This window comes from Onychostruthus taczanowskii, unplaced genomic scaffold, assembly GCF_017590055.1.
Source record: "Onychostruthus taczanowskii isolate IOZ18803 unplaced genomic scaffold, ASM1759005v1 scaffold34, whole genome shotgun sequence".
Lineage (NCBI taxonomy): Eukaryota > Metazoa > Chordata > Aves > Passeriformes > Passeridae > Onychostruthus > Onychostruthus taczanowskii.
In genome coordinates this window covers 1,430,635-1,456,227 of record NW_024500794.1, presented here as the reverse complement: position 1 = coordinate 1,456,227, position 25,593 = coordinate 1,430,635, and the positions used below count along the sequence as shown (strand labels likewise).

At 37.9% G+C, this 25,593-nt stretch overlaps 1 protein-coding gene across 8 annotated transcripts in view; it reads right to left on the bottom strand.

Moving 5' to 3' along the window:
- Positions 1–25,593, bottom strand: part of SPAG17 (sperm associated antigen 17) — a 116,010-nt gene that overhangs the window by 65,001 nt on the left and 25,416 nt on the right. For 5 of the 8 annotated variants that reach the window (XM_041411115.1, XM_041411117.1, XM_041411120.1 and 2 more), the window contains exons 2-5: positions 24,545–25,502; positions 15,975–16,115; positions 15,164–15,223; positions 3,576–3,707 (exon numbers count right to left, since the gene is read on the bottom strand). In XM_041411115.1, coding sequence (XP_041267049.1) covers positions 3,576–3,707; positions 15,164–15,223; positions 15,975–16,115; positions 24,545–24,637 — 426 coding nt within the window. In that variant the 5' untranslated portion in view covers positions 24,638–25,502. The remainder of the gene's footprint in view (positions 1–3,575; positions 3,708–15,163; positions 15,224–15,974; positions 16,116–24,544; positions 25,503–25,593) is intronic. The other 3 variants (XM_041411122.1, XM_041411119.1, XM_041411123.1) reach the window with 1 other exon arrangement.

Here is a 25,593-nt window from a genome sequence, read left to right as displayed (position 1 = left end):
TTCCTACTCAAACACATATTCAATTATTTATATGTTCTTACTCAGTCATAATGCTAAGACTTCACATTAAAAAGGAACTGCAAGAGGTAGGTAGACATTATAACTACCAAACTAACAAAATGCATATGGGTAGAAAGATGAGTAAAAAACCCTGTGCTTTTGTTACTTCCACTACAGCACTTGCATCGGCCAGAAACCTTCCTTGGACTGAAGGGAAATATGGCAACAATTCAATACCTGTTAATATCCTTTAACATCTCTGTTAACACTCTTGACTATGGTGTAAAATGGTACCAGCACTATTTTTCTTTGATGTAAATATCTGTCTAATGTAAACTAGAACCAAGAGTTGTGCATTCATTTCACACAGGATATTACTCAGCCATTCTCATTATCTTCAAAAAAAAACCACCTACATAAAGCTCTTCCTAGTAATTTAAGAGTACAGGACAAAAAAAAAATTTTTTAAGTGTCCCAAAGTCTCACACTATAAATCCAAAAAAAAAATTGAGAGTTGGTCTGAAATGAAAACAATAAAAAAAAAATTAAGGTAAAGTAGGTTCTGTAGAGCAATAAAGTGTCCACCTTATTTTTGCCCAGTAGAAATACTACATTCAAACTATGCAAAAATTATACTTCAGGATTATAAAGCTAAATTAAATAAAATAAAAATATTAACTTAACTTACAGTTACAATTCTGCTGATGTCACTTTAAAGGCTATTAAAGCAATTAGGAAAGCCCTTCATGCAAATGAGAGAGGGCAGTTAACTCTATAGAGTTGCTTTCCCTAGATCCAGCTGAAAAGCAGACTTTCCAGCTGTGCAAGTTGTATTAAGTTCAAATTCAAAATCAAAACAGAAAATCTTTTCCTGCTTTTCCCTTCCTTCTTGAATTTCCTTTCTGTAAAATTTAGAAATGTCTTTGACAGAATCTTGAAACTATTTCCACTGTGTAATGAAGGATTTGGAGGTTTTCATTATTTTCTTTCAAATTTGTTCTACCTTTGACACTTCAAATTAGAAATACTGATAGTACTTCTTTGAATTCTAAGCTGATGAACACATCAAACAGATGATACAATCATCATGCCACAAAGTTCACAATCAACTTGATCTATTGCATCTGCATAATTTTAAGTAATTCTTAAATAAGCAGAGGCATTTCTGGACTTGCCAAGATTCTAACAAAGAACATTACTTGACCTAAATACTTTAGAAAGTAAAAGCCTCTCCTTTCTTGGACTCTTCCCTTTTCCTTTCAATGTCATATTTCTCCTTCCCTACAAGGTGAAGCTTTCTGTGGAGTTTCTAATAATCCATTACCTTCGGCAATTTTGTTATTTTAAGCTACACATTTCAAAACGTTACTACCTCAAACAGTTTTCTGATTCAGAGACACTTCTTCTCTTCTACATAATATTTATGCATATCAATTTATGGCAAGCTCCTGCTCCTAATGAAATACAGGATGCCTTATTTTTGGTTATTTACATGCTGTATTCGTTCTGCTGATCCATTCTATTAACTGGTATCTATTTAAGAAAAAGATCCATGGACAGATATGTTTGCTTTCTGAGAACTGATTTGCGAGTAATATCCTGTTTTCAACACCCAGATTGTTGGCAACAGAACTTGTATTGTACAAGCTAGTTGGAAAGGATTAAAAATTCTATGGCAGCCAATTTAGAGATAGAACTCTAAATTAGAAGTCAGTTTCTGCCCACTCTGTACTGCAGAGCGTTCTCATATCCAAGAGCCTTCCCAGTCTTGATTCTGTCCTTCAACGGCTCCACTTGTGTTTGCCTGTCACACATTGATATAGATACAATTCAAAGGAGGTGACAACTTTTGCAGATGGTTTGGCTAAAACAGAGAAGTAACTGTAAGTGCCAGAGACTCTTCAGCCTTCAACATTGACCATCCTCCAATTAACCAGGGAAATAAAATTACAGTTACAAGACTAATTTTGCTAAATCAAAGCTCTAAAGACTCCATTTTAATACTGAATTGCTGTTAAACTTCAAAGTTTTGTTTGACAGTTTACTTATAAGAATTGACTGCTATCTAAGAAAAGTGCTACTTTTTCTCAATTCACTATTAACAATCTATTCTACAGCTTCAGCCTCTCGATTTCTTTTCAGATTGAAAACACATTATTCTTCTCATATTCTTAATATATTTCTGTGGTTTAAATCATCATTTCCTAATAAACTGACTTCTGTGGGAACAGGACACAATTTTAATGGAATCATCTAGCATTTAACGTTCTTGTGTTTGTATGCTACACTTCATCCACCAACTACTCCCACAAGCAAAACTATTGATAAAGAAATTTACAGTCTTTTCAGCCATACAAAATCCATTAAACTATTTTCTGCTTGCATCTTTTACATGCACAGACTGCTTAGGTCTCCATATCAGCACACTCCACATTACAGATTTTGATCAATTAATAGGGTAAACTTACTGCAGCAATTGTATGACTTTCTGTTAATTAACTGACTTTCTTCAGTTTCATGAATGTTTGTTGGAAAAGGACTAAAACAAAACCAACTGTTCAGTAAGTTGTTGAAATGTACCACTGACAGCTCCAAAAGATGTTAGAAATTAATTAGAGGTCTGATCTGTGATTCTGTGCAAGCTTGGTGAAATTTCTCCTAGAACAAATAAGCAATCTGTCCGAGACAATCTTGGAGGTAGTAGTGACGACCTTGGACACAAATGGAAGCAAGTTTTGGGAACACTGAAAAATGTGGTACCTGGTTCTGCGAAGTGGACTTCAAAATATGTACTGTTTTGAAAGGGTTCAGAGGAGAGGAACATGCATAATCAAAACCGAACAACCACGGCACATATTTGGGTTTGTTTAGTTTAATGTGTAATAGATTTCTGTATAAGGGAATGTAATGTTGTCCCCATGCACTCAGAGAACTCAAACAGATTTAAGTGAGAGTAGGGTTGGTAGGATCAGAAACCTTTTTCAAATGCGCGCGTTGCAGAGATGGTTCAGAAATAATACTGGTTGCCATGGAAAAGCAAAGACACAGCACTGGAAAGTTTTAAGAAAAGGTTCAACAAACATCTGCCAGGAATAGTTTATGTGAATATTATCCTGCCTTAGTGGCGGAGGATGGAAGAGATAACTTCTCCAAATTCCTTCCAGAGAGGAGATTCATAACAAGAACTCCATCATAGTCTGCTCTGTGACTATCCTTGATAACTCCCAAGTAACAACCTCTCCTACCTTTACTTCAGCAGGGATACATTCAGCAGGATCCTGTTCCTGGCTCTGTTTTCCATTGGTCTTAACACTCAGCTAAGCTATTACTAGCTCTCACTCTAGGAAAGACTTCTTCCATAGTGTTTTTATTTTTTTTCCTCATGCTCTCATTGGCATTTGAGTAATTGAGAACTTCATGCACAAAATCTAATCAACTTTAAAAAATATTTCTAATCACATTTATATTTAATTACAGTTTTAGAAAGCCAAAGATGAGAAGAAAGCTGGATTTATGGAAGCAACACCATAGAAATGTCTTCAAAAATGTAATGTTACTAGGGCATACTATAGTACCTTCTTTTCCTCTTCTCTTCTCTGAAGAGCCTTCTGTTTGAGACAAAGCAATTGAAATTTCAACAGCTTTCCAGTTAGTGTTACAGGAATTTTTTCACCCTGGTCCAGAAATGCTTTGGCTAATTCCATCACCTACAAAGGAAAAAAAAAAAAATCACAACAAAACGACTACTTGCATGGCTTTAATACTGCACTAGACTAATATTTATTTGCATGCTGAAAAGAGCAAGTGCTATCTCATATTGTACCATGTACGGGTCAAAATGGCCACATTTCCAGAAGAAACAATGTACCAGTAAGATACACCATTATTCTTCGGCTCCCAAGACCTCAAATAAAGTGGTATCACCTGTAGTGTGCGATAAAACTAGAATGGAAAAAACCTTCTATGATTTATGAGAAACTCAACAGACACAGAGTTCTCACAGGAAAATGTAATTCTCTTTAGGTTTTAAACAAAGAAACAACATTAAGCAACTACATATTATAAAGCAATAAATTAAAAAGCACCTAACAGATAGCAAATCAAGGGGAATAGTTTCCAGTACTGTTTACAAAGTGACCAGTGTCTGAGGGACTAGCCCTAAATGAAAGATAAAAACTTCTTGAAGGGAATTTGAGAGGGTCTGTCTTGGTGAAAACACACCCCCTCCCTGTGTCATTCTGATTCTGTTGGTATGCAGCCTAATTGGGGTGAAATAAGGCTATTGAGTTTTCTTAGGGTGATGACAGCAGCGGGAACATACAGCTGCATTGTCCAGATGTGTGGCATTGACAGGCTGTTTTATGACTATGTTTTTTACAGCTTGTTTCCACTAAATTTCATACAACTCACTAACATCTGGGCCGTTTTCCTTGGAGCCTCATAACCACTTTATTTACTGCGAAAAAAATAAAATAACATAAAAATACCGTTAAAAAGTTGTTATATGTTTCTTTTCACTTGTGTTGTCTCTGTAATAAAGTTCACCTACGTAGGAAGCGCTGCTGAGGAATAATATAACCATAATATTTTCTTACTTTTGTTTTTAAGCAACCATCAGCTTTATTTATAACCATGGGCTGAATTAGGTGTTACTCAAATGTTCTGACATGTTTCTCTTTTCTCCTCATGGAGCAATTACAGTTGGGCACATATGGTGTCAATTTTGCTTGCTAGCACTGAGACAATGAAGGTGCACACTGCATCTCACTGAACTGTGTCTTGTCTAATGCAAACACCACCATTAGCTTTGAGCTTCCATAGATTCTAGCCTAGTTTAGAAATGTTCACTTCTCACCTAAATGCAGCCACTATAATGCTTCTCTGAATAAGGCAAAGCCAAATCAGAATCCAGACCATTATATGCCAAATCATCGTTTCATGCAAATGAAAGCAAGGAGCAGAAAAAGAAATGTCCTAAAATTCAGATCTTTTCCAAGTCGCTTAAGAGGGAGACAAACCAAAACATATGCATTTCAAAACCCTTCTGAAACAATCCTACTCCTGCAACACAAATAAATCTAATGATCTTAACATACACAAAGGAAGATACATCATGATTAAGATAAGTTTTGCTTTGCATGTTTTGTACTCAAAATAAGACTGGTCACTAGCTCAACAAGCCAATCATAGAAGGCTTCTGGAAAGACACACTGACATCAGAGCCACAGCACAAAGTCAAGGACATGTTAAGAACAAGACTTAAAAATTACCACACACTTGTGGGCACACTAGGAGGTACTAGTTATTCTAACAAAAAATAGTCACCCAGCATAAATCGGTGCTCTGAAAGAAAAAGATATTGGTAGAAATACTGTATCAGTAATTTCCCTCAGAGAGAAAAATTCTCATGAAGGTTTTGTTTTGTTTTGTTTGTTTTTTTACTTCAGAATTGATGTTAACAACCTATGGAAAGTGATGCTTCTCACTGGCCTAATGCAGATGAGTTGCAGATTTCTTGAAACACAGTAGAGGGGAAATTGAGGGATTCTGGAAGGATTATTGAAAAGTGTATATATAGTAATGGCAGTTGCTGATTTATTGTTCATGGAAGAAGAAAAAAGTGCTTAGATTCTTAAACCCCATTCTTCCTGAGAATTTTAAATCATTTTAAAATTAAATTAAAAGCAGTCAAAAGTAATGCATAATAATTATTCTTATTTTGTAGATAGAAAATACAGGAATGAAGAGACTTGATGAAGTAGAGTGGGTAGGAAGGACAAATTTTCTTATGTGAGCCATGAGAAGCATAACCAAAACTACTTAATAGGAATCCATTCCATGACTGTGGAAAGAGGTCACTAAAACAAAGACAGAATGAGTGCACTACATTTTGCAATACAAAGAAAGCAAACATCTTTTCATGCAGGAATGTAAAATATGCTTTATACAGGAGGAAATTAAAACTAATCCTAAAGACAGAACACAGATCAATCCATGCACAGTAGATAAAAAGAAATTAAATTTATTACACATCCATATTTACTTCATCTGTGGTCCTGTGAGTTATGCAGGCACCTGGCATAAACAGTGAAAAATCTACAGAGCCTCAAGTGAAAAAAAAATACCAAACAAAAACCTCAAGAAAAAAAAACGGGGTAGGAATACAGAAGGAAGTTTTTCAGCTGCTATGAAGTGGATTTTTTACAGATTGGCTATACTTCATCCCACCAGTGATGATCTTTTTCTTATGTGAGAAACCATGGAAACTTGGATGGACAAACTTACTTAGGTAGGACCTCTTTTCCTCTAAAGCAAGAGGAAACTTAGCATTCCTCACACAGCAGGGGTCACACTGGTGAAGTGCAGAAAGGCTTTGGTGATGCAGTATTTGATCTCATACGGTGGCAGTATGAACCACACAGAGATTTAGCTGTCTGGTGCAAAGGGCATGCATTTGGAGCCACCCAAACACTGTATGAGTGCTTGTAAGTGACCCTACACTACTGACAGATGTCAGCACCATTGAGATAGGAGATAGGTCTTAAAAGTTAGGGAAACATTTCAAGCCAGAGTCTTTGTGCTATCTTTCTTTGAAATGCCTTTTTTTCAAGATACGGAACAATTGTGGCCGCCAAATTATAATCAGAAAACCTTCCAAAATATAAATTGGATTATAAACTTTCACAGCTTTATTACTACCTGGCAGCAGTAGCATTGCTTGCTATGAACAGAGGACAGCCCACTTCACAGTATAGTTCTCCCATACCCAGAGTGAGCTTTCTAAAGCCCTCTCTTCCCTCTTGTTCTTGAAATTGTAAGAAATCCAGACCATCACATATGCCTCAGACTCATATAACACTTCCTAAAAGAAACATAATAATTCCTAGAAGAACCAAATAAGTAAAATCCCTTAGCTGCTGACACAGTTCAAGCTAATTTGAAGCAGGATAGTCATCAGTCAAGAGGCTCTACGGATTACACAACCAAGCTGGTAATTACTATTCAGATGCATTTTCCTGAGCAAAATAATAAAAGCACAGGAAAAAAGTGATCTTGACTTATTACAATCTGCTGTCAGTCTTATGAGTCCTTCACAAGCAACTTTTAAGACAGAATAGGGGACGAAAGCTGCATGAGTCATACTGATAATTTATTTTTAAAAGAAGTATCTTTACATATACTATTAAATATTTCTGACTCTGTCAATGTTATTTCATTGACTAAAGCATACTACAAGCAATCACTTTGAAAGAATACCAGGAAGGACCTGAGCTAACCGAAATAACTTTTTTTTCAGATGACGCCTCCAGTGTGTTGAAAGAATCCAGTTTCTCATATTAGGCAATTCACCTAACTTCATTTTAACTCAGAACCTCTTCCCACCCCCATATGATGTCAAAAGACCACTTGTTTAATCATTATCTTTCACTACTGAATTAATGACTCACAGTTCAAAGAGAGCTTAAGGACTCACATAAATCAAGAAATCAATTGCATATCTGAGCAGAGCTCCATATAACACGTAAGTATCCACAAGGTAGACTGTAAAACCTAAGATAAGCCAAATGAGTCATCCTTGTTACTCAGTGAAGATGTATTCCAAAGAATGAAAATAATTAAAGTGGGTTTGATGATTCCTTGTACCCCATGGAGTCCTTTTCAACTAAACCTACTAAAATGAAGCAATACTGAGCAAATATGAATGCTGTTCATGTGCTAAATATCTTCCTTTCTATTGTGAGAACATTTCTCAAAGCAGAAGCAAATGGCTGCTTGTACTGTAGAAAAATAACTTGTCACTCATCTGAGTGAGTCTGTTTTTTGCCAAAACACAACACAGCTTGATCTGGTTAGCAGAAATCTATCAGAATTATCCATTGTAAGAAAGTCTGTTCTCTAAACCCCTCTCTACAGAAAATCTGCAACCTGAGGGAATATTTTAACTGATTTAATCTCAGGGATGTCTGTGAGAATTTTCTAACACACATGTACAGCGTTATGTCAAGTATGTATACAGTGTTTTAAGAAAAACAGAAATGGTGAATAACCTAATTTCAGTAAAAATGAGAAAATACATTACAAAAAAATAAGGAGAATTTCATTAGAGAGCTCATACAGGAGCTCTCACCATCTGGGATGTGCACCTCCTATGGCTCCCTGACCATTAGCTGCTACGAAAACCCAACTGCTTTAAGGGATACAAATATCCAGTGATTGGAAAGATCAGGCAATAGGTGATTGGAAAGATCAGGCAATAGCATTGCTAACTCAGGAAGGAGTTCTATGCACAGGGAAGGTTTTCTCACATGACCTTTCATATATCCGTTTTCCTTTAACACTGATTGGGGAGCAATAGTTGAAACAGCATTTAAGTGATTTCAGAAGAACCCCTACAGAACCCAGACCCTTTTAGAAAAAGAGGACAGGCCAGCCTGTTGTGATTTGTGCTTAGATGAAGGGATATATTGCTATGATCAAATACTGAAATATTTACATTTCAGTGGGATGAATCTGCCCAGCAAATCTTTCCATTATGGCACAGAATATTTTAAGCTTCTGAGAAGTAAATTGTCTCCAGCAATTTCAGCCAACTGAATCCACACAATGAACATCACAAAGCTAAAAGATTTAGTCACGCTTCTCTAATACTGCATCTGGCTAGGAAGAGAACCCAATCAGAGGTGGAAGAAAAAGATCAAGACACAAAATTGTCTCATCAAACCTTGTGCTGGCAGAAGCCATCCAACTACATCTTGACAGAATTTTCTAAGCCACGTCAGAACATTTGGGCCAGGTAGTTCCAACGGCCTTGTAGACTGGGCACCAGAAAACTGGGCAGGGTCTTTCCACCTTGGTTGGTCCAGCTTTGCAACAGGGCTTTGAGCTTTTTTTCTTTTTTTTTCTTTTCTTTTTTTTTTTTTTTTTTTTAATTCGGAGACAAAGGATTCTAAGATTAGTGGCTGTACTTGAGAAAAATGTCATATACCTTATTGTCCTTAATGAACCTATTACAGTCCCCCAAAGACTTTGAAGACAAAAAACCAGAAGACAGCATTGCCTTTGGCTACTTCAGAGAGTCCCTCTAACATAACAAGGATGACATTCTCACAGACATAACTGCTGTTTCCTCTAGTTACACAGACATCTCAATAAAACCTGCACAGAAAAAGCAGAAATTTGATACCAATTTGCAGGTAGGCAGGAACTCTTGTAATCTGTGAAGGAAACCCAAAGTCTCACCAGTGTTCTAAAGCAGATTTAAAATAGGTAGATGAATTTCAAAAGGTTATCAATTGTCTTCCCTAGAAAATAAATTGCTAAAAATTTGAGTATTATGAATGTTCTCAGATCAAATAATTACAACAGACAGTAATAAAATAATAATGTATGTTTCTAAAATCCTAGGTTTACGACTATGAAGAGTCAGTATTCTGAAATGAAACTAGAAGGTGTGAATGCCAATTGCCTCATGTAAATAATAGAACCTGACCACTCAGATTTTAGGAAGCAAAATTAGAAAACACAGGTAGTTTTCCTGCTCAAGCTCAAGACTTTTTTCCCCAATCTTAACATTTAGAAATGCTGGTACTTCTTAACATGACACATCATTCCTGGAAAGGGATACTGAACTGGAGACACCCAAACTGACAGTGAACAGCTACAATTTATGGAACAATTTATGCCTGGTTCATAGCAACAATGGTTTCCTCTCACGGAATAATTAAATCCGAATGGAAGCCATACAATTGGATAACTTAAAGGACTACATAGGGCACTTGATCATGCAGTGGCATCAGATGCTCTAACAATGGCAAAGGCTGATGCAAAGACATGCTAAACCAAAATTAATAAATTCTTTCCCTAACATCCTTTTAAGTAGATTGAGCTAAATACCAGGAACCAGCAGGCAGAGTAGATAAACCCTCCTCAGAAGATAAGACACTAAATAATTCAGGTAAATACACCACCTCATTTAGTGGATCATTTATAAAACATCCTAAATTCTGTACTATAAACTGGTAGGAGCTTGGTAACAGATAGAGAAGAGCTGAAAACAGATGAGTAGATAATGCCCACATCAGGATTTAAAGTCTCTTAACCTTCCCTGAAGCCAGTACCTCCCTAAAAGGCATATTCATTTAACGATTCCCAAGTGTACACATTAAACCTCTGTCTATCCACACAGCATAAGGGCCAAGTCCTTCTGCAATAAAATTCTCTTCACTTGCATCCACACAATACCACTTGACAAAGGCTGACTGGAGAACTGCTCCGTTTTATTATGACATTTAAGAGTGCAGTATGAAATTTATTTTGTATTGGAATGAAAAATAAAATTAAGTCTTTCTATCCTTTTAACCATTCAGCATGGCTGCCAAGGCTGTTTCTAGTGTCAAACCCTCTCATGAAAACAATGACACCAGATAAGTTTTGGCACCTACGTTGTTCCATTTTACACCACTTTCTAAAATTATTTTTGTTCAACTGGAATGAAAACAAAATCTTTCTAACATGCCTTAAGAATAGAATTCTATTGACATACATATATCGAGTGAAGTTCGATTTTGATAGGGCTATCTTTACTTTTGAGAAAGCCTAATCTTGACCACAACCTTTGTTATGGTGTTGTGCCAAAATCTATACACTTACACAAAAATAGGAAAGCTTTGATTATATGTTTCCACAAGAAATAAAAAGGCTTTCTTAAAAACACTCCTGACTAACATTATGTTTGAAACCATTTTCTTAAGTGCCCCATATCCTGGCTACTACTGGGTTTGCTCTTCTGCCAGCGGCAGACAATTTTTCTGAGCTTGTACTTGGGTGAAAATATTCCTTCCCATAAGTGTTATGTCTCTGACATTAAAAGTCCCCTTTCATCAAGCTAAACCAAACATTTTTGATTTTTTTTACCCTAGGAGTTTATTATAATGAACACAAATAAATGCATACTCCATATCCCTAGTGCTAACCCCCTTATTCCTTTTTCTGAAGATATTGTTAGACACAATGTTGAGAGTCTAAAAAAAGTGCATAGAAAATAGAATGATATAAGGTAATAGAAAGGTATAAGGTATATAAGACCTACTGAAGAGAGGATATGAAAGATATTTAGAAAGAAAACATCTATTCTTAACTTCTTAAAAAATTAAATTCAGGCCATTGGGGTGAGTAATAGAAGGTAGTTTTGAATAATTATTCATATGCATACACATTTAAAAACATATATTTTAAATATATCTATTACCTAACTATAATTACATATAAAAATAATATAATTATACATATTACATTATAAAATATATACAACATTTCATTTTACAGTAGAAGCACCTATCCCAGGAAACACACATAGTTCCAATCTAAAGTGGACCTTCTCTCAATATCATGATGTGATCAGCGTTTCAAATAATCTTACCAGCAGCAACCTTTACTTCATAAGTCTATACTCCACACATTCCTAACAAAGGATAAATTCACAGGAATGCTTGAAAACTGCTTTACATCCACCGCTTCCTGGCTAAATTTATTTCACTTTTTTTGACTTGGGCTTGTTAATTGTTATGTTTTATGATCCTACAGAATTTCTTAATATCTTGGTTATGTATTTTATTTTGGAAGCGACAGAAGAGGAATCTGTTTCATATACACCCAGAAAACTCAAGGATTCTTCTGTATCTGCTACAGTCTACTGCCTATTAAGGCAAGAAGCACTGTGAACATTATGCAATTCCTCAAGAATTATGGCATCACAATCTTAGGGGGAAAAACAACAATAACAACAAGCCCAAAGAAAAAAAACCCAAATATGTACAACATAAATAATTTTAAAACAATAAGATTCTACTTCTAACCAATTGCCTTTTAGTCCTTTAAATGAGCTGCACAAAACATGAGCTAATTAAGATTTAAATACAATCACTCAACTGAACTGGATTTTAATAGCAAAACTATGCATATTATGCTTGGCAAAAGAAGAGAAGGATCTAGTTTGGGGACCTCTTTGGTTTGTTTATTGAAACTGCACAACTACTTGATATCTCAGTATACCTAGTGATAAGGGTTGGCTGGTATGCATCTTGACAGTAAGCCTGGACCTTCTCCTGCTTTTATTCATCCAAAGGTTTGAAGTTTCTGAGCTGACACTGCTTCCCTGTCAGCAAGGAGGTAAAATAAGTGAGGTTTTGTATGAAAACAATCTGTCATGCAGATCTGGAACAGGAGAATCAAACAGGTCTTGTGTTCACTCAGTGATGACAAAAAGTAGAATTATTTGTAGTCAAAATTTTGTATTATCTTCTGTTTAAATATTTAAAGTTCCAGCATGTGATTTGAAATCTTATGTTTGCTTGCTCATCACAAGTGAATCAGAGATAATTCACATAAATCAGATGGGATTACAAGATCCTGGGTAATGTAATTTAAAAGTCCTCACTACTTCAGATTCAATGAAGAAAGGAAAAAAATAAGAGACAACAGATGCCAGCAGATATAAGGATGAGTTTATTTTTTAACTGTATCAGAAAAAAAAAAATCATTAACATGGCATTGGTCTGGTATTAAATCAGAACACTGATCTCAGAAACCCACTGACTCAAAAGAAGAGAAAGACTGAGCATGCAGACTAACCATCATTAGAGGGGAGGTATAATTTAAGCAATAGCATAAGAGAAACTATGTAGCCAACAAACATTAATTCCTTTGTTTGCTAAAATGTAGAGATAATGAAAAGCTTTGAATGACCTTGGAACCTCCCACCACCAAAAAGCCCAGAGCAAAGAAGGACTAACAGGATGCTGCTGGATCCATGGGTGGTGTTATTTTCTACTTGAAGTCTCTCTCTCTCCCCCCTCTCCTCTATTTCTAATTAACTGTTAAATAAAATCTGCACCATTGACTTTAGCATATGGTCTTGTTTGCACCTTAATTTGGGCAGAGGCTTCTCTCAATAATCAGATCTTAACAACACTATCGTATTTAATAGTGGCAAAATATCTTAATTACAAGATGTTATTAACCTTAGTAGAAAACTGATCCAGCAAACAGGTGCATAAACAATAAAAATAGACACCTTAATGATAAAATACACATATTTTTAGTTGTAGGTCTTGTTAGAAAAATTGTACATGATAAATTATGAAATCTCTTGATATATTACAGGAAGCATAACATTCTCCCTTTCATATATAAGGGAAAAAATTAATTCCTCAGCATCTTTATGACAGAATCAGCCTATCATCATTCAATTAAGTGCTGGAATTAGTACAAAATTCCCAAGCAGGACTCTTACCCCCATGAAGTCATTTAAGAGTCAGAAAAGGTGTTGGACACCTACTTCTCCTGGATTTGGAAATCTTTACATTTATAAACCCTGCCCTGAGCCTTTTCACTTTATGAAATACAAGTATACAATAAGAGTGATATGAGATACAAAACAATAAAATGATAGAAAGCCTGAAGGGGAATAACTTAGAGCAGACAGCAGGAATTATTTTAGTATGACAATTAGCTTGCAATGTATCATGAGCCATTTGTTAAAGGTTCTTGACTTCTAGGCACTGCAGAGTGCTGCACTGAAATTTATTAAAACCCCTGCATTTCAGTGGATGCAAAGTGCAAGACCAATGGCATGGGTAACCATATTACTACTAATACCAATAATAACCACATTACTATGCATGTTATTAGTCCCAAACTCACACACATGTTACATGCCAGATGTTCAAAGACCATTGAATGTCATGCAACTCACAACACCTCTAAAAATGAATATGAAAACTTGTGGAAATGACAGCACGTTGAATCCTGCCACAGAGAACTGTATGGGGCAATGATAGAAATGCTCCTCTCAGAAGAACTTTTCACAACCCTGTGCTTTGTGCCAACCTTGTATTGGTTTATCTTTGCTAGTGGAAGCAGTGAAAGCTTTGACTGCTCAAACTGCACATGGAATGTATGTGAATATTCAGGAACAAACTCTGCCCAGAGAGGTGGGATCTTAATGCTGTGGCAACATGATCGATCTTTTAATTTGCTACAGCCTGAACGGAAATGGAGTCCAAGCAAAAGGTCAGAACAGGCATTTTATATTCTGTGTTAAAGGAGGGGAGGAAAAAAATGTCTTTGAGGAGTAAAATAAGTAGCTAATGAGACACAGCACTGACAGCTGGAATTTAATAAGTGTCCACTTCACAAGTAAAATTGCTCTTACTAATTAAATACAGGTATCATACAAAGCTTCTGCTTAGAGCTATACTTCAAAATCCTTCTGTCAAGTAGGACTGAAGAAGTTTTACATAACAGGTAATATAAGGCTGAGTTTGCCTGGGAGGCTAGTCCGAAATGAAGAGGGTTAATTGAATAAAATTCACAATCCTTTCAGTGGTGAATAATTCCAAAGGGACTTGTTCAGACAGTAGCCTGGCATTACTGAAAAACAGACTGCAGCTAAAGAGTACTGTTATAAAGTCCACCAAAACCTGAGACACATAAAAAGTTTATTAGTCATTGCAGAAATAAAACACAAACAAAGTCTTTTTAGAGGGATTCAAAATTTTTATGCTCCAGGTCTGTAAGGACCATAAAACTCTACCTGAGAAAATTTTAAACAATCTTCTAATTAATCACAGGATTTTATCACCTCTCACAAGCTGTAAGTAAAACATTAACAGGGTAGGAGGAAGTACTCTTTGTACTAAGCATGATTCCAAACCCTGCTGACATAGCCCTCTAGATGAATCAGGTTACATAAAACTGAGATTATCATGGGTACTAGCACAAAGAATAGTGTTTCATATAGGGGACTGCATGCCCAAAAATAAAGGTATAAGTTTCTAAATTATTGGGAGGGTCTGAGACAGAAGAGTCTGACAGGTTTTCTGTAATTTGAGACTTTACCATCAAAATATGAGCACGTAACAGATCTTTCAATAACGAAACTTTTATCCCTGAAAACAGATTTTGATCATTACTTAATCAGCAGTCCAACAGAATATTGCTGGTATCACAAAAACAAAGCAGTTTAAGTATCTAGATGGTTGAATGTTTTTACCAGCTAGAGCCAACAATTTTGCATTTACTCAAGAATGTATAACAAAACCACACAGCTCTACACACTTCAGTGTAAAAGAGTACTGACTCTGCAATACCTGTTTTAACCTACCTCATAGTACATAGGCAGATCCTTAGCCTTTTTTCCCTTTTGACGCCCAGATTCTGTGATCTACAAGTGAATAAAGCATTCATTACCTAAAGTACTTTACTCATTATTTCCTTTTGCAAACACTACACTCACACTCCAAAACAGTAAGGAATCATCTTATGGCAACCCTGTACCTTAGGGAGAGAGTTTTTTGATCAGCACCTTGAAGAAAAGTCTGTAACAAAACTTCATTTACAGGGAGTAGAGCAGCTTATACCATACATTTTTCTTTTTCCATTTTAACTCCTATGAATTAGAGCAATGAAACTGGTAAGAAGAGAGTAAGTCCTATGAGGAGTGGATGAGGGAGCTGGGACTGTTTAGTCTGGAGAAATCCACTTCTCAGGGGCGACCTTATCACTTACTACAACTCCCTGAAAGGAGGTTGTATCAAGGTGGGGATCAGCCTCACCTCCCAGGCAACAAGTGACAGGACAAGATGACATGGCCTCGAGCTATGCCAGGACAGGTTTAAGTTGGTTGTCAAGCACTAGAATGGGCTGCCCAGTGAGGTGGCAAGTCACCATCCCTGGAAGTGTTCAAGAAATCACTAGATGTGTCACTTAGTGCTGTGCTTTAGTTGATAAGGTGGTGTTCAAAGGTTGCACTAGATGATCTCAAATATATTTTCCAACCTTTATGTTTCTATGCATTAGTGTAATTTTTGAAACTTCCACAGAGCAGTTTATCATTACCACAGACCAAAGAAGGTAGGATCTAGAAGTGACATCTACAGTTTGGTTCATTGTTAAAAGTTACTTTCTTGAAATACCTGTTTGTAAATGTCTTCATGGGTTACCACACTGAAGAGTCTTCTCAGTGGCACCTGCACAGCAAGAGCCAGGGCCTGGGTGTGAATTTCATCTTCAATCTTGGCCCCAACAACGAAAGAGATGCTAGGCTTCCAGTCATCCTACATCCCAAAATAAAATATTTAAGGTATTAAAAGTCATGGTAACAAAAGTCCTCTGCAGTTTCAAAGAGTAATCTTGTAGAGACGGCTTTATGTCACTTTAAGACATATTAAACATCACTATATTGATCACTGAAATTGCATGCAACTCGAAAAAGCCCCTATTACTTTGTCCCAATTCTTTCTGCCATCAGATGGCAGCATTATGCTACGGAAAACACAAATGCCTACAAACAGCCTTAAGCCCTTTCACACACAAATGATGCATTAGCATCTCACAAAGATGTACTAGCTTTAAAATGGCATTTGCAGATTTGACAGTTCAGGCAGCAAACAAGAAGTGAATTTTGAATATATGTATTATTGTGATTATTTGATGTAGAAAAAAATTAGCAATTTTCAGCTCCCTCATCCTGAGAATTAGATAATGCCCAGATACTATTTTCTGTACATCGTAGCATTATTTTTATGATGTTTCATAAAAGTATATTTATGCATAGTATGGCTCTTGCATGGTTTTACTAAATATTCTGAATCAATAAAAATTACTTACCAATGGCAAGTTGTACACTATAATATTGGTAAGTTAAAAGCACAAGCCGTTTTCAAACATTTGCAGCAGTATGCACATTATTGTAGTATAAAAAATTTTTTTCAGCATGAAAAAATGCAGAACAAGAGAAGACTGGAAGACTTTCTTTAGTGATGTACATCCACATAAGCTTAAAAAATATGTAACTTAAGCAACTTTTACTGGTTAGCATCTTTCACATTCCTATTGGAATCCCTTTCAGTCGCTATCTCCAGCAATTCTACATCTCAGTCTTGAGTATTCTTTATCAGCATTAGTGGTGGCTGAACTAGGACCATTTGTAATGGTTGTGATGTACAGGAATCACCAATTTTTTTTTTTTTTCAATGCATGTCTGCATGTGTAAACTGCAAGGTTACCAATGCAGCTGCATAAAGGTAAACATGGAAAGGGATTCAGTCAGATCAAGGCAGTTCCAGGCCAGTGACATTAATCAGAGCAGAGTCACAGTCCAGTGTGCATCACAGCAAGGAAAGATTTTAATAGACTTAAGATAGGGTGGTGACTTTAGTATATTGAATATCTTAATATCTTTATACTACGTACAAAGTCCTTGTAGAACAGGAACAAAACCTGAGCTGAGTTATGGTAAAGTGAGGAAAAGGACCATTCTAAAAAAGAAGACTCAGATGGTAAGAGAAGCATCTTCTTCCAGTTTTATAGTACACTTCTTCATTTGCTCCTTTTCTTAGCTGGTAAAAAGCCTACCCAAATGTCTGCAATTTGAATAACTGATGGCTTGGGATGGGAGAAAGCCACAGCTGACTTAAGTTTCAAAACAGTGTATGTTTGTATGGCAGGAAACAGTTTGTCAAACACTCACGGTAACAAAGGGTAACATCACATGATATGCCCCATTTTTCTAACCACAGAATATTCAGAAAAAGAAAAACGATGTAAAGATCACCTTGGTCATTAAGTGAAACTGCAAGTAGCTACAGATCAGATAACTAATCCAAAGGGATGCCTACAACTCCACACATCATGAACTTCCTTGATGGTTTATTGCAGCACAAAATAAACCTCAAGTTTTTAAAATTATGAAATGCTATAGAGATCAAGCATATCACTGATGCTCTAGGAGCATGCAAACATGGTGGAATTTATGAGTGTCCAACTGCACTGGGGAAGCAGACACTGCTCACTGGAGAAGTGGCAGTAGGAGTGGGGACTGCATCAAGTACACTGAATTTCATTTTGCTCTTTGAAGTCTTTCTGCCTAAAGCTGCAAGATAGCTGCTGGTGCACAGCACTGTGAAAGAGCTCTAGGTATTCCAATATTGTCAACATGCACAGGAGTTGCAGCTAATCTGGATTAAAGCTATCACTGTATATCTGACCAGAGCTGGACAGTAAAACTTCAGCATTCTTTGAACAGGAAGTATTTAGATGCCCACGCTTGTGTGGAAATGCATAATTTTCTAGACTCTCAGAAGTGAGATTGAAATGCTCTCATGTGGCAGTATCCTAGTGTTCCCAGTGCTGACCAGCACACACGGAATCTTTAGAATAACCATCTACCTGTGGCATGAGCTAATGGAGCAGCTGTTATCACTACACTGCCCACTTCAGGGAGGACCACCAAGAGAGGGAAAGAAGGGCCAGTAAGTCTCACAGAGAGATGCCAACAGCTCAAGAGCAGCAAGAATCAGGAATGTCAGGTTCTACTCAGGATCCTACGGTAAGCATGGTCCAGCAGCAATACAGAGCTTACTCCCACAACTTCCTGCAGTTCTTCACAAATATAAAAAATATCTATCAGAGAGTTCTAAAGCCCTGCCTATGTCTTCTTTAGTTCCTCCTTAAAACATACTGATAGCTTGCTGCCCACAAATTAAACCTGCTTAGCACTGATTAATAACACTGTGGAATATAACAATGTCTGTGGAACCTGCCTTCCTTATTGTCCTCTCCTTATTTAGTTTTCCACCTCTTGGTCACAACTGTTCCTAGTTAATTTCTCCTTCCTTTTCCACTCTTTGTTTCTGAGTTACACCACTTGTCTTATTGTTTCCCCCCCCGTGACTTGCTCCCCAGCTCTTGTCCTCTGTCTCCTTGTTCAGCTAGTCTCCAGTTTCATTATCTGATCCCACTTCAAGATTTCTCCATCCTCAGATTCCTTCTCCAAATTCTTATTCTCTAGCCCATATAATTCCCAGGCTTTTTCAGAGTTATGTTGAGCAATGAGACCCTCCTTCACAAAAGTACTATAAGCCTTTCTAAGAAAAGAGAATTTTCCTTGTTTCCACTGTGGTGCCCTCCTTCCCAGCAGCCTGTGATAAAGCACCAAAGCAAAATATCAGGGTAGGTCCTGTTTGTGAAAAATGAGTATTTAAAAAAACACAACAGGACTTATGCAAACAAAATTATCCAACTCCAGTTTTTTGTTATCCAAGAAGAAATTATCATCAGTGGGCCACATCTTCCACTGAAAACAATCTGCTTCAAAGAAACAAGGTGATAAAGCTGCTCCATGGAATAACTATATTACGTATGGAATATTTATACTATAGGCAAACCAGCAAACCATTGGCTAATATATTAAAATAAAATACATGGAATGAGCCTCTACAAGATAAATGAACTGGCAGCGAAAGTTATAACCTTACTTAATTCTACAGAAGTATATGCAGATCAATACAAGGTCTTTTGCACAAAAATTTAAGTATTATTAGAGACAGCATATACCTCCCTAGTGCTAAATGAAGAAAAGAAACTGCTTTTCTTTAAAAAGTGCAACACCTAGGAATGGGAGCTGGAAGTAGCTCGTAAATATTCAAAGTAGCTACACACATCTTCACAGCCAATAATGATCCAGACTTCCTGGAGTCATTAATAGCATGTCATCTATTTCTAGACTGACCGGTTCTGAAGCCCTTAAAGATAATTTTTCAGAAAAGCTGCACACTGAGAACATGAAGTCAATAGTCAATGTGCAGCATAAATACACAGCTTAAGGTGTTTAATTGATTAGACTATTTTCTGAGGTTAAAAATCTAATATTTTTGCAATACTGCCTTTATATTATCGATCCTGTAACAGTATCCTTAATGTTCAAGGCACTGAAAGGACGGAGAAGAAACAGACCCTGCTTCTACAGCTCACCACCTAAAATCACAACATAAAAATGTGAAGGAAAAGTAGTAAAATGTATATGGTTACTCTAAAAATATTTTCTCCCTCAATATACAACTGGTCCTCTACTTAGTTTTATTCTTTCAAATGTTATTGTAGTATGAAGGCTTGAGAAAGGATCTGAAAGAGGATAGATTAGTGACCCTAAGGCTACCTCAAATGACATTCCCAGCTTAATGAACAGGATAGAAAAAACCATAAAAATAACTACTGGAAAATCATGGAAACAGTCTAGGGAGGTTGCCACCAAGAATTTAACATGCGCACTACAAACTGCACAAAAGAAGACCAAAATGCAGGGAGCAGATATCCCACAGAATCAACAATGCTGGTTCAAATGTGAATTTAAAAAAAACCAACCCTGAAGCTGGAAATGTGGCATTGGCAACTGAATATTGCTTAAGCAATCTGAAACAAACTCCAATTAAGGGCAGGTCAGATCACTTTCACTGGAAAACATCCAGTGACAACCATTGCTACAAATGACAATGTCCTGGTTTTAAAACTCCTGGCCATGTCAAGAGTTTAAATGCACCGAAGTCTCTTGGTGTTAGAAATAATCATCTGTGTGGGAAACATCTATGTCCCTCAGTTGGAGAGGCTCCAAATCCGCAAGATCAACCTAATTCTGGAAGCTCCATGTAAGCAGCAAATGGCTGTTCAAAATCCCTGCTTTCACAAAACACAGAAGGTGCCTCATCTTTTCATGATTTTGCTCTCAAGGCTCCATTGTGTTCCTCTGTAATGTGATTTTTCCCAGCTCTTAAAAGCCAGTACACATAGCCTGTATATCTTCATCACAGCAGTACTGGAATAGCATAGGTATGTTAAGAAAATATCTAACTTTAATTCACATTGAAAAAAAAAAAAACAGATGTAGCACGCCACTATTTTCTTCCTTTTTATACATATCTTGTTTTCTCTGCTTCATTTCCTAGACACAAAAGGCCAGCTGTTCTAGGGAAGACAGTTGAACAAGTCAGGTATATTGTTTATTTTTTCAGTACCAGTTTCTAGATCTCTTTGGCCAAGAAAAGCATCAAGCAGCCATCTTACCCTCCTCCTATTTCCAGACAATTTGGGTATATATAATTTTATTTTTCTGGTACTTACTTTGTGGGGTTTATTGGTTTTTTGTTTGGTTGCTTTTTACTTGTTTGTTTGGGTTTTTTTTTCTCTTAGGACAACAACCAGTAAGGTCATTTCATTACAGCAGAATTTCAAATTTACCTCTAAGGGCTGAGAAGAAACATTTGAAAACTCAAACTCAAAACATCTGAGCATCAAACATATTAGTAATTTATGAACAATTAGAGTAGTAACAACTCTAGCACTCTTTACTTTCAACAATGAGCGAGCTTGTAAACCAGTAAATACAACTGGCATTACTCTGAAAGGTTGCTTATCAGGAGTGTTGTAGCCTTAAGGCTACATCGCTGCTTGGAAATCTTCAGACCCACTTTCACTGCTGACGACACACCCACATTTGCTAATGCCTTTTGCTCTTAAGAGCCTGAGCTTTTGCTGTTCAACATGGGCAAGTGAGAGAATATCAAAGCTCAAGAGAGCGTTAATTTTTCCCTGAAGAGGAAGCAGTATGAATAGCAAAGAAAAGTGGAGCCATCCTATTCAGAACATTTTTAGAGGTTTCACAAGATTTTAAGTTCAATTTTCAGGCCCTAAAATGCTAATGAAAAGAGAGAAATCATACAGATGGAAAGTCAGCACAGAACATGCTTCCTGCTGCTATGCTTAGTTATATAGGTTAATAAGAACAAATAATAAATGACAGTTATTTCAATTAAGGGCTCTATTTGCCCAGAATTCACCATTCATTTAGCAAATATTGCCCTTTAGCTACTTAACACATGCAAAGTTTAAAACTACTTAAGAATCTTAATTTATATTTTGCAATTTAATTCTGTAGCGAGCCCAACCAAAATAGATGATAAATATCTGAAGGCAAATACAGTTTGCAACTCCACGTTCTTCTGCATAGTACATTACAAACAAGAAAGATATACATAATGTGAGGCTCTGGAAAATCCATATTTCCTCTGTATGTATTTTTAAGTTGTGTGTTTGCCAGTTTTCACAGTGCATTTAGTAAAAGCTATTATTTGGTTAGTAAATACCATTTAAATAATATTTTAGTTAGTATACCTGTTCATAAAAATCTTAACAGCACGGGTAAAATGCTTTTCATAGATTGAACTAATAAAATAGTGTAAGTCATAAACACATTAAAATATGACATTTCACCACTTGGTCTATCTGGTACAATTTAAAACCAGATAAAGCAAATTCCCTTTGCCTTCAATAAAGGGAAAGAATATTTTTCAAATTGATACAAGCAGATCTAAAAATTCTTTACATATGAATTATGAGGAGAGACATTTATTTACTTGATAGGAGCTCCTGTCATCTCCCAAATAATTTCCAATTCATATGGTATTTCATATACAATATTGAAGACAAGTAAGAAATGAGTTTTGTGCACTATGTCTGGCGAGATCTAAAATTCAAGCTGTTCAACACTCTCTTTTACAGACTGCTTTCAGCTCCTGAGCTTTATATACTTGAGTTTAAACTTGGTATGTTGCCTGATTACTGGGGTAAGGTGGGTGGGGGAGGGAAAGTGTGGTTAGACTATTTGCAGAATGAGATTTGATTTTAAAAAATCATGTTTATCCTTTAATAAAAACCCCTATGTGATTAAGTAGTTAAGATATTCAATGCTCTCTGTGTTCAAGAGGAAGGAATTAAATTTGGCAGCAGAGCCGTACTTGTGTCAAAGATTTGCTTTTACAGAGCATGTTTATTTACATTATGTACACCCACATTTGGCCACACTTGATGAATCTTGATTCACACATGCTCAGGAGAGATTTGCTGGCATTTGACAGTTTTGCACTGAGTGTGCTCTTGCCCATGACTCTAAGAGCTGAATAAGAACACTCCTGCAGTAAGAAATTTCAGTGGCTGCCCAGCATCTCAGAAGCCTGAGTTCAAGCTTACTGCAGCAAGGGGACAGTTTTTCCCAAGGGGACAGTTTTTCCCAACTTCCCAGGGCTCTGTGAACAGCATGGCAGAGAAAGTGAAATTAGCTTCACTGGAACAGAAAGCAGTTAGACGGTACCAGAATTATGGAAACAAGGAATCTCAAGTCAGCCCCCATGAGTACAGGAATTATGATAATCTTTAATTAGTTGACCACATACCTTTCCCTACAGAATTCTTGCCCCATTCAGTGAACATTCAACTTTTTTTTTTTTTTCATCTGCCTCAGTGAGTGGTCCAGAATAATACCAACTTTGACATTTCCTAACTTTTGAGCATTTTATTTCCTACCTTTAAAAATACTTCAATATAATGGTTTGCATTTAAGAAATGTAATAAACTACATTAGAGGCAGCAGAGCATACAAAGCACCTTGTTCAGTGAATTCACTGCACAGTATCCACAGCCACAATAAACACCACCATAAAAAAACCTAATCACTAATTGGCACCTTGCTAGTAAGCACTGGAGGAAGACCAGAAACAGAGAAGGTGCTGGAGACTGAACCTTCACCCCATTCTTATGCTTCAGGGACGTTTCCCAAGGGTAGGGACAAGATTCACAAGTAAGAAAGGGCTCACGCATCTTAGAAGTCTACTGAAAAATCTGTGTTCTAGGGAAAAATGGGAAACAACAGCCTAAGCAACTCAAAAAGTGATCTTGTTTGGCTAATTGTATTATATGGTTACTACCAAATAAAAGTAAAAGCAAGTAAATATTTAAGAGATTTTTGGACATCTGTGGCTTTTTCAGGAAAAGCAATTAACCAATTTAAAAGCCTCCTCCTGAATTAAAAGTTCCTCAAGTTCCTCATATTTTACCAGTGCTGCTGGTATATTAAAAGAAAAAAAAAAAAAACCAAAACAAAACCAATAAAACACAAACCCATGTCAGCTAAAACAAAAAAAAAAAAAAACCAAAACAAAACCAATAAAACACAAACCCGTGTCAGCCATGTCAGCTAAAACAAAAAAAAAAAAAAAAAAAAAAAAAGGCTTTTTTTTTTTTTTTTAATAGGGCACAACAGGAATCCAGAAAACAAGGAAACCACAGAAGCAATTTGTCTCACTTGCAGAAGCCGTGCTAGATAAATACATGTGAGATAAATATTATTGTTTGCTAAACTACCACCCTATTTTGAAACTAAATTCTCTCCTGCAAGTCAAGATTTATGAGAATTACATTGCTTACACAGAACCTGGAAATCTAAATATGCCTTTAGATCCTCACACTCTGTAAAAGAAAAAAAAAAAAATAAAGAGAAAAAAAGTGCCTTTTAGCTGCACACACTCGGGCAGGAAAATTACAGCCTCACATTTTCAACGCTACAGTTAATGCTGTGTCAGCACCTCCATCAAACCTCGTTGTTCAGCAGTTTATAAAAAGTTCACTCCGAGCCGAAACTTGGCACCCAGGGCCCAGAAAGCAAAGTGCCGAGGCGAGGAGGAGCAAAGAAACCCGCAGGGCCACGCTCGGTGGCGGGGGGCAAAGGAGCAGGGGGGCTCCGCCGCACATCGGGACCATTCACGGCCCTGCCCGGGGCCCCCCTGCAGCCCCCGGGCCGGGGGAGCGGCCCGAGCCGCCTGCAGCCAGCTGCCCACTTCCCCCCGCGCCGCCGGCTCTGCCCCTCGGCTGCCTTCACCTCCTCGAGGCGGGCGGACACCAGCGCGGGCTCCCAGGTCGGCAGCCCGGACGCCGCCGTCTCCCTGCCGGACTTGGGTTGCTTGGGGCCCATGGCGGTGCGGCGGCGGCAGCGGCAGCGGCAGCGGCAGCACCGACGGCCTCGCGCGTCGCCCCGGAGATGGCGGCCGCGGGGGGAGCCGGCCCGCCCGGGGAGCGCTGGGCCCGGCCGGGGCAGCCGCCCGCAGCATCGCTCCGACGGGGAAAGGCTGGGGGAGCTGGGGCTGCTCAGCCTCGGGACACATCACCAGTGTCTGTAAATATCTAGAGGGGGTGTCAGAGCATGAAGCCGGCTCTGCTTGGTGATGCCAAGCCACAGGACAAGAGGCAGCGGGCAGAAAGTGATGCCCAGGAAGTTGCACCTGAATGTGAGTGCGAACTTTGCTGTGCCGGTGGCCGCACACTGAAGCAGGTTGCCAGGAGAGGTTGTGGAGTCTCACTCTCTGGAGATAGGCAAGAACCATCTGGATGCAACTCTGTGCCATGGGAGGTTGGACCAGATGATCCACTGTGGTTCCTTCTAACCCAATGGATTCTGTGCATTCTCTTGGGGCTTTTGGGTACTTCCATTGTCATTTTTTGAGACAACGAGTGGCCTCCATCACGGCCACCCGAAGGAGAAGCCTCATCAAGGCTGCGTGGGTAGTTCTGGGGTGACACACGCTCACAGGGACATCAAGTGACACATCTCATCCCCAGGACACCAAGTGACACATCTCATCCCCAGGGCCAGATGGCAGCACCCGGCGTGCCCCTGAGGAGGGTGAAGGTGCAAGCTCAGGCCCGGTGCTGGAGCGTGACTCGAGCGGCGAGGCAGGGGGCACGCAGGTGTGGGCAGCCAGGCCAGCTCCCAGGCCCAAGCGGCTCTCCAAATACTACCATATGTTACGGCACTGGGACCAGAAGGGGAGAGGGAGGCACTGTTGGGAGAAAACAGGAGAGCTGCCAAGATAAAGAATTCATTACAGAGGAGTCATGTCGTGATCTCACACTGGAGACGAGTGAAATATT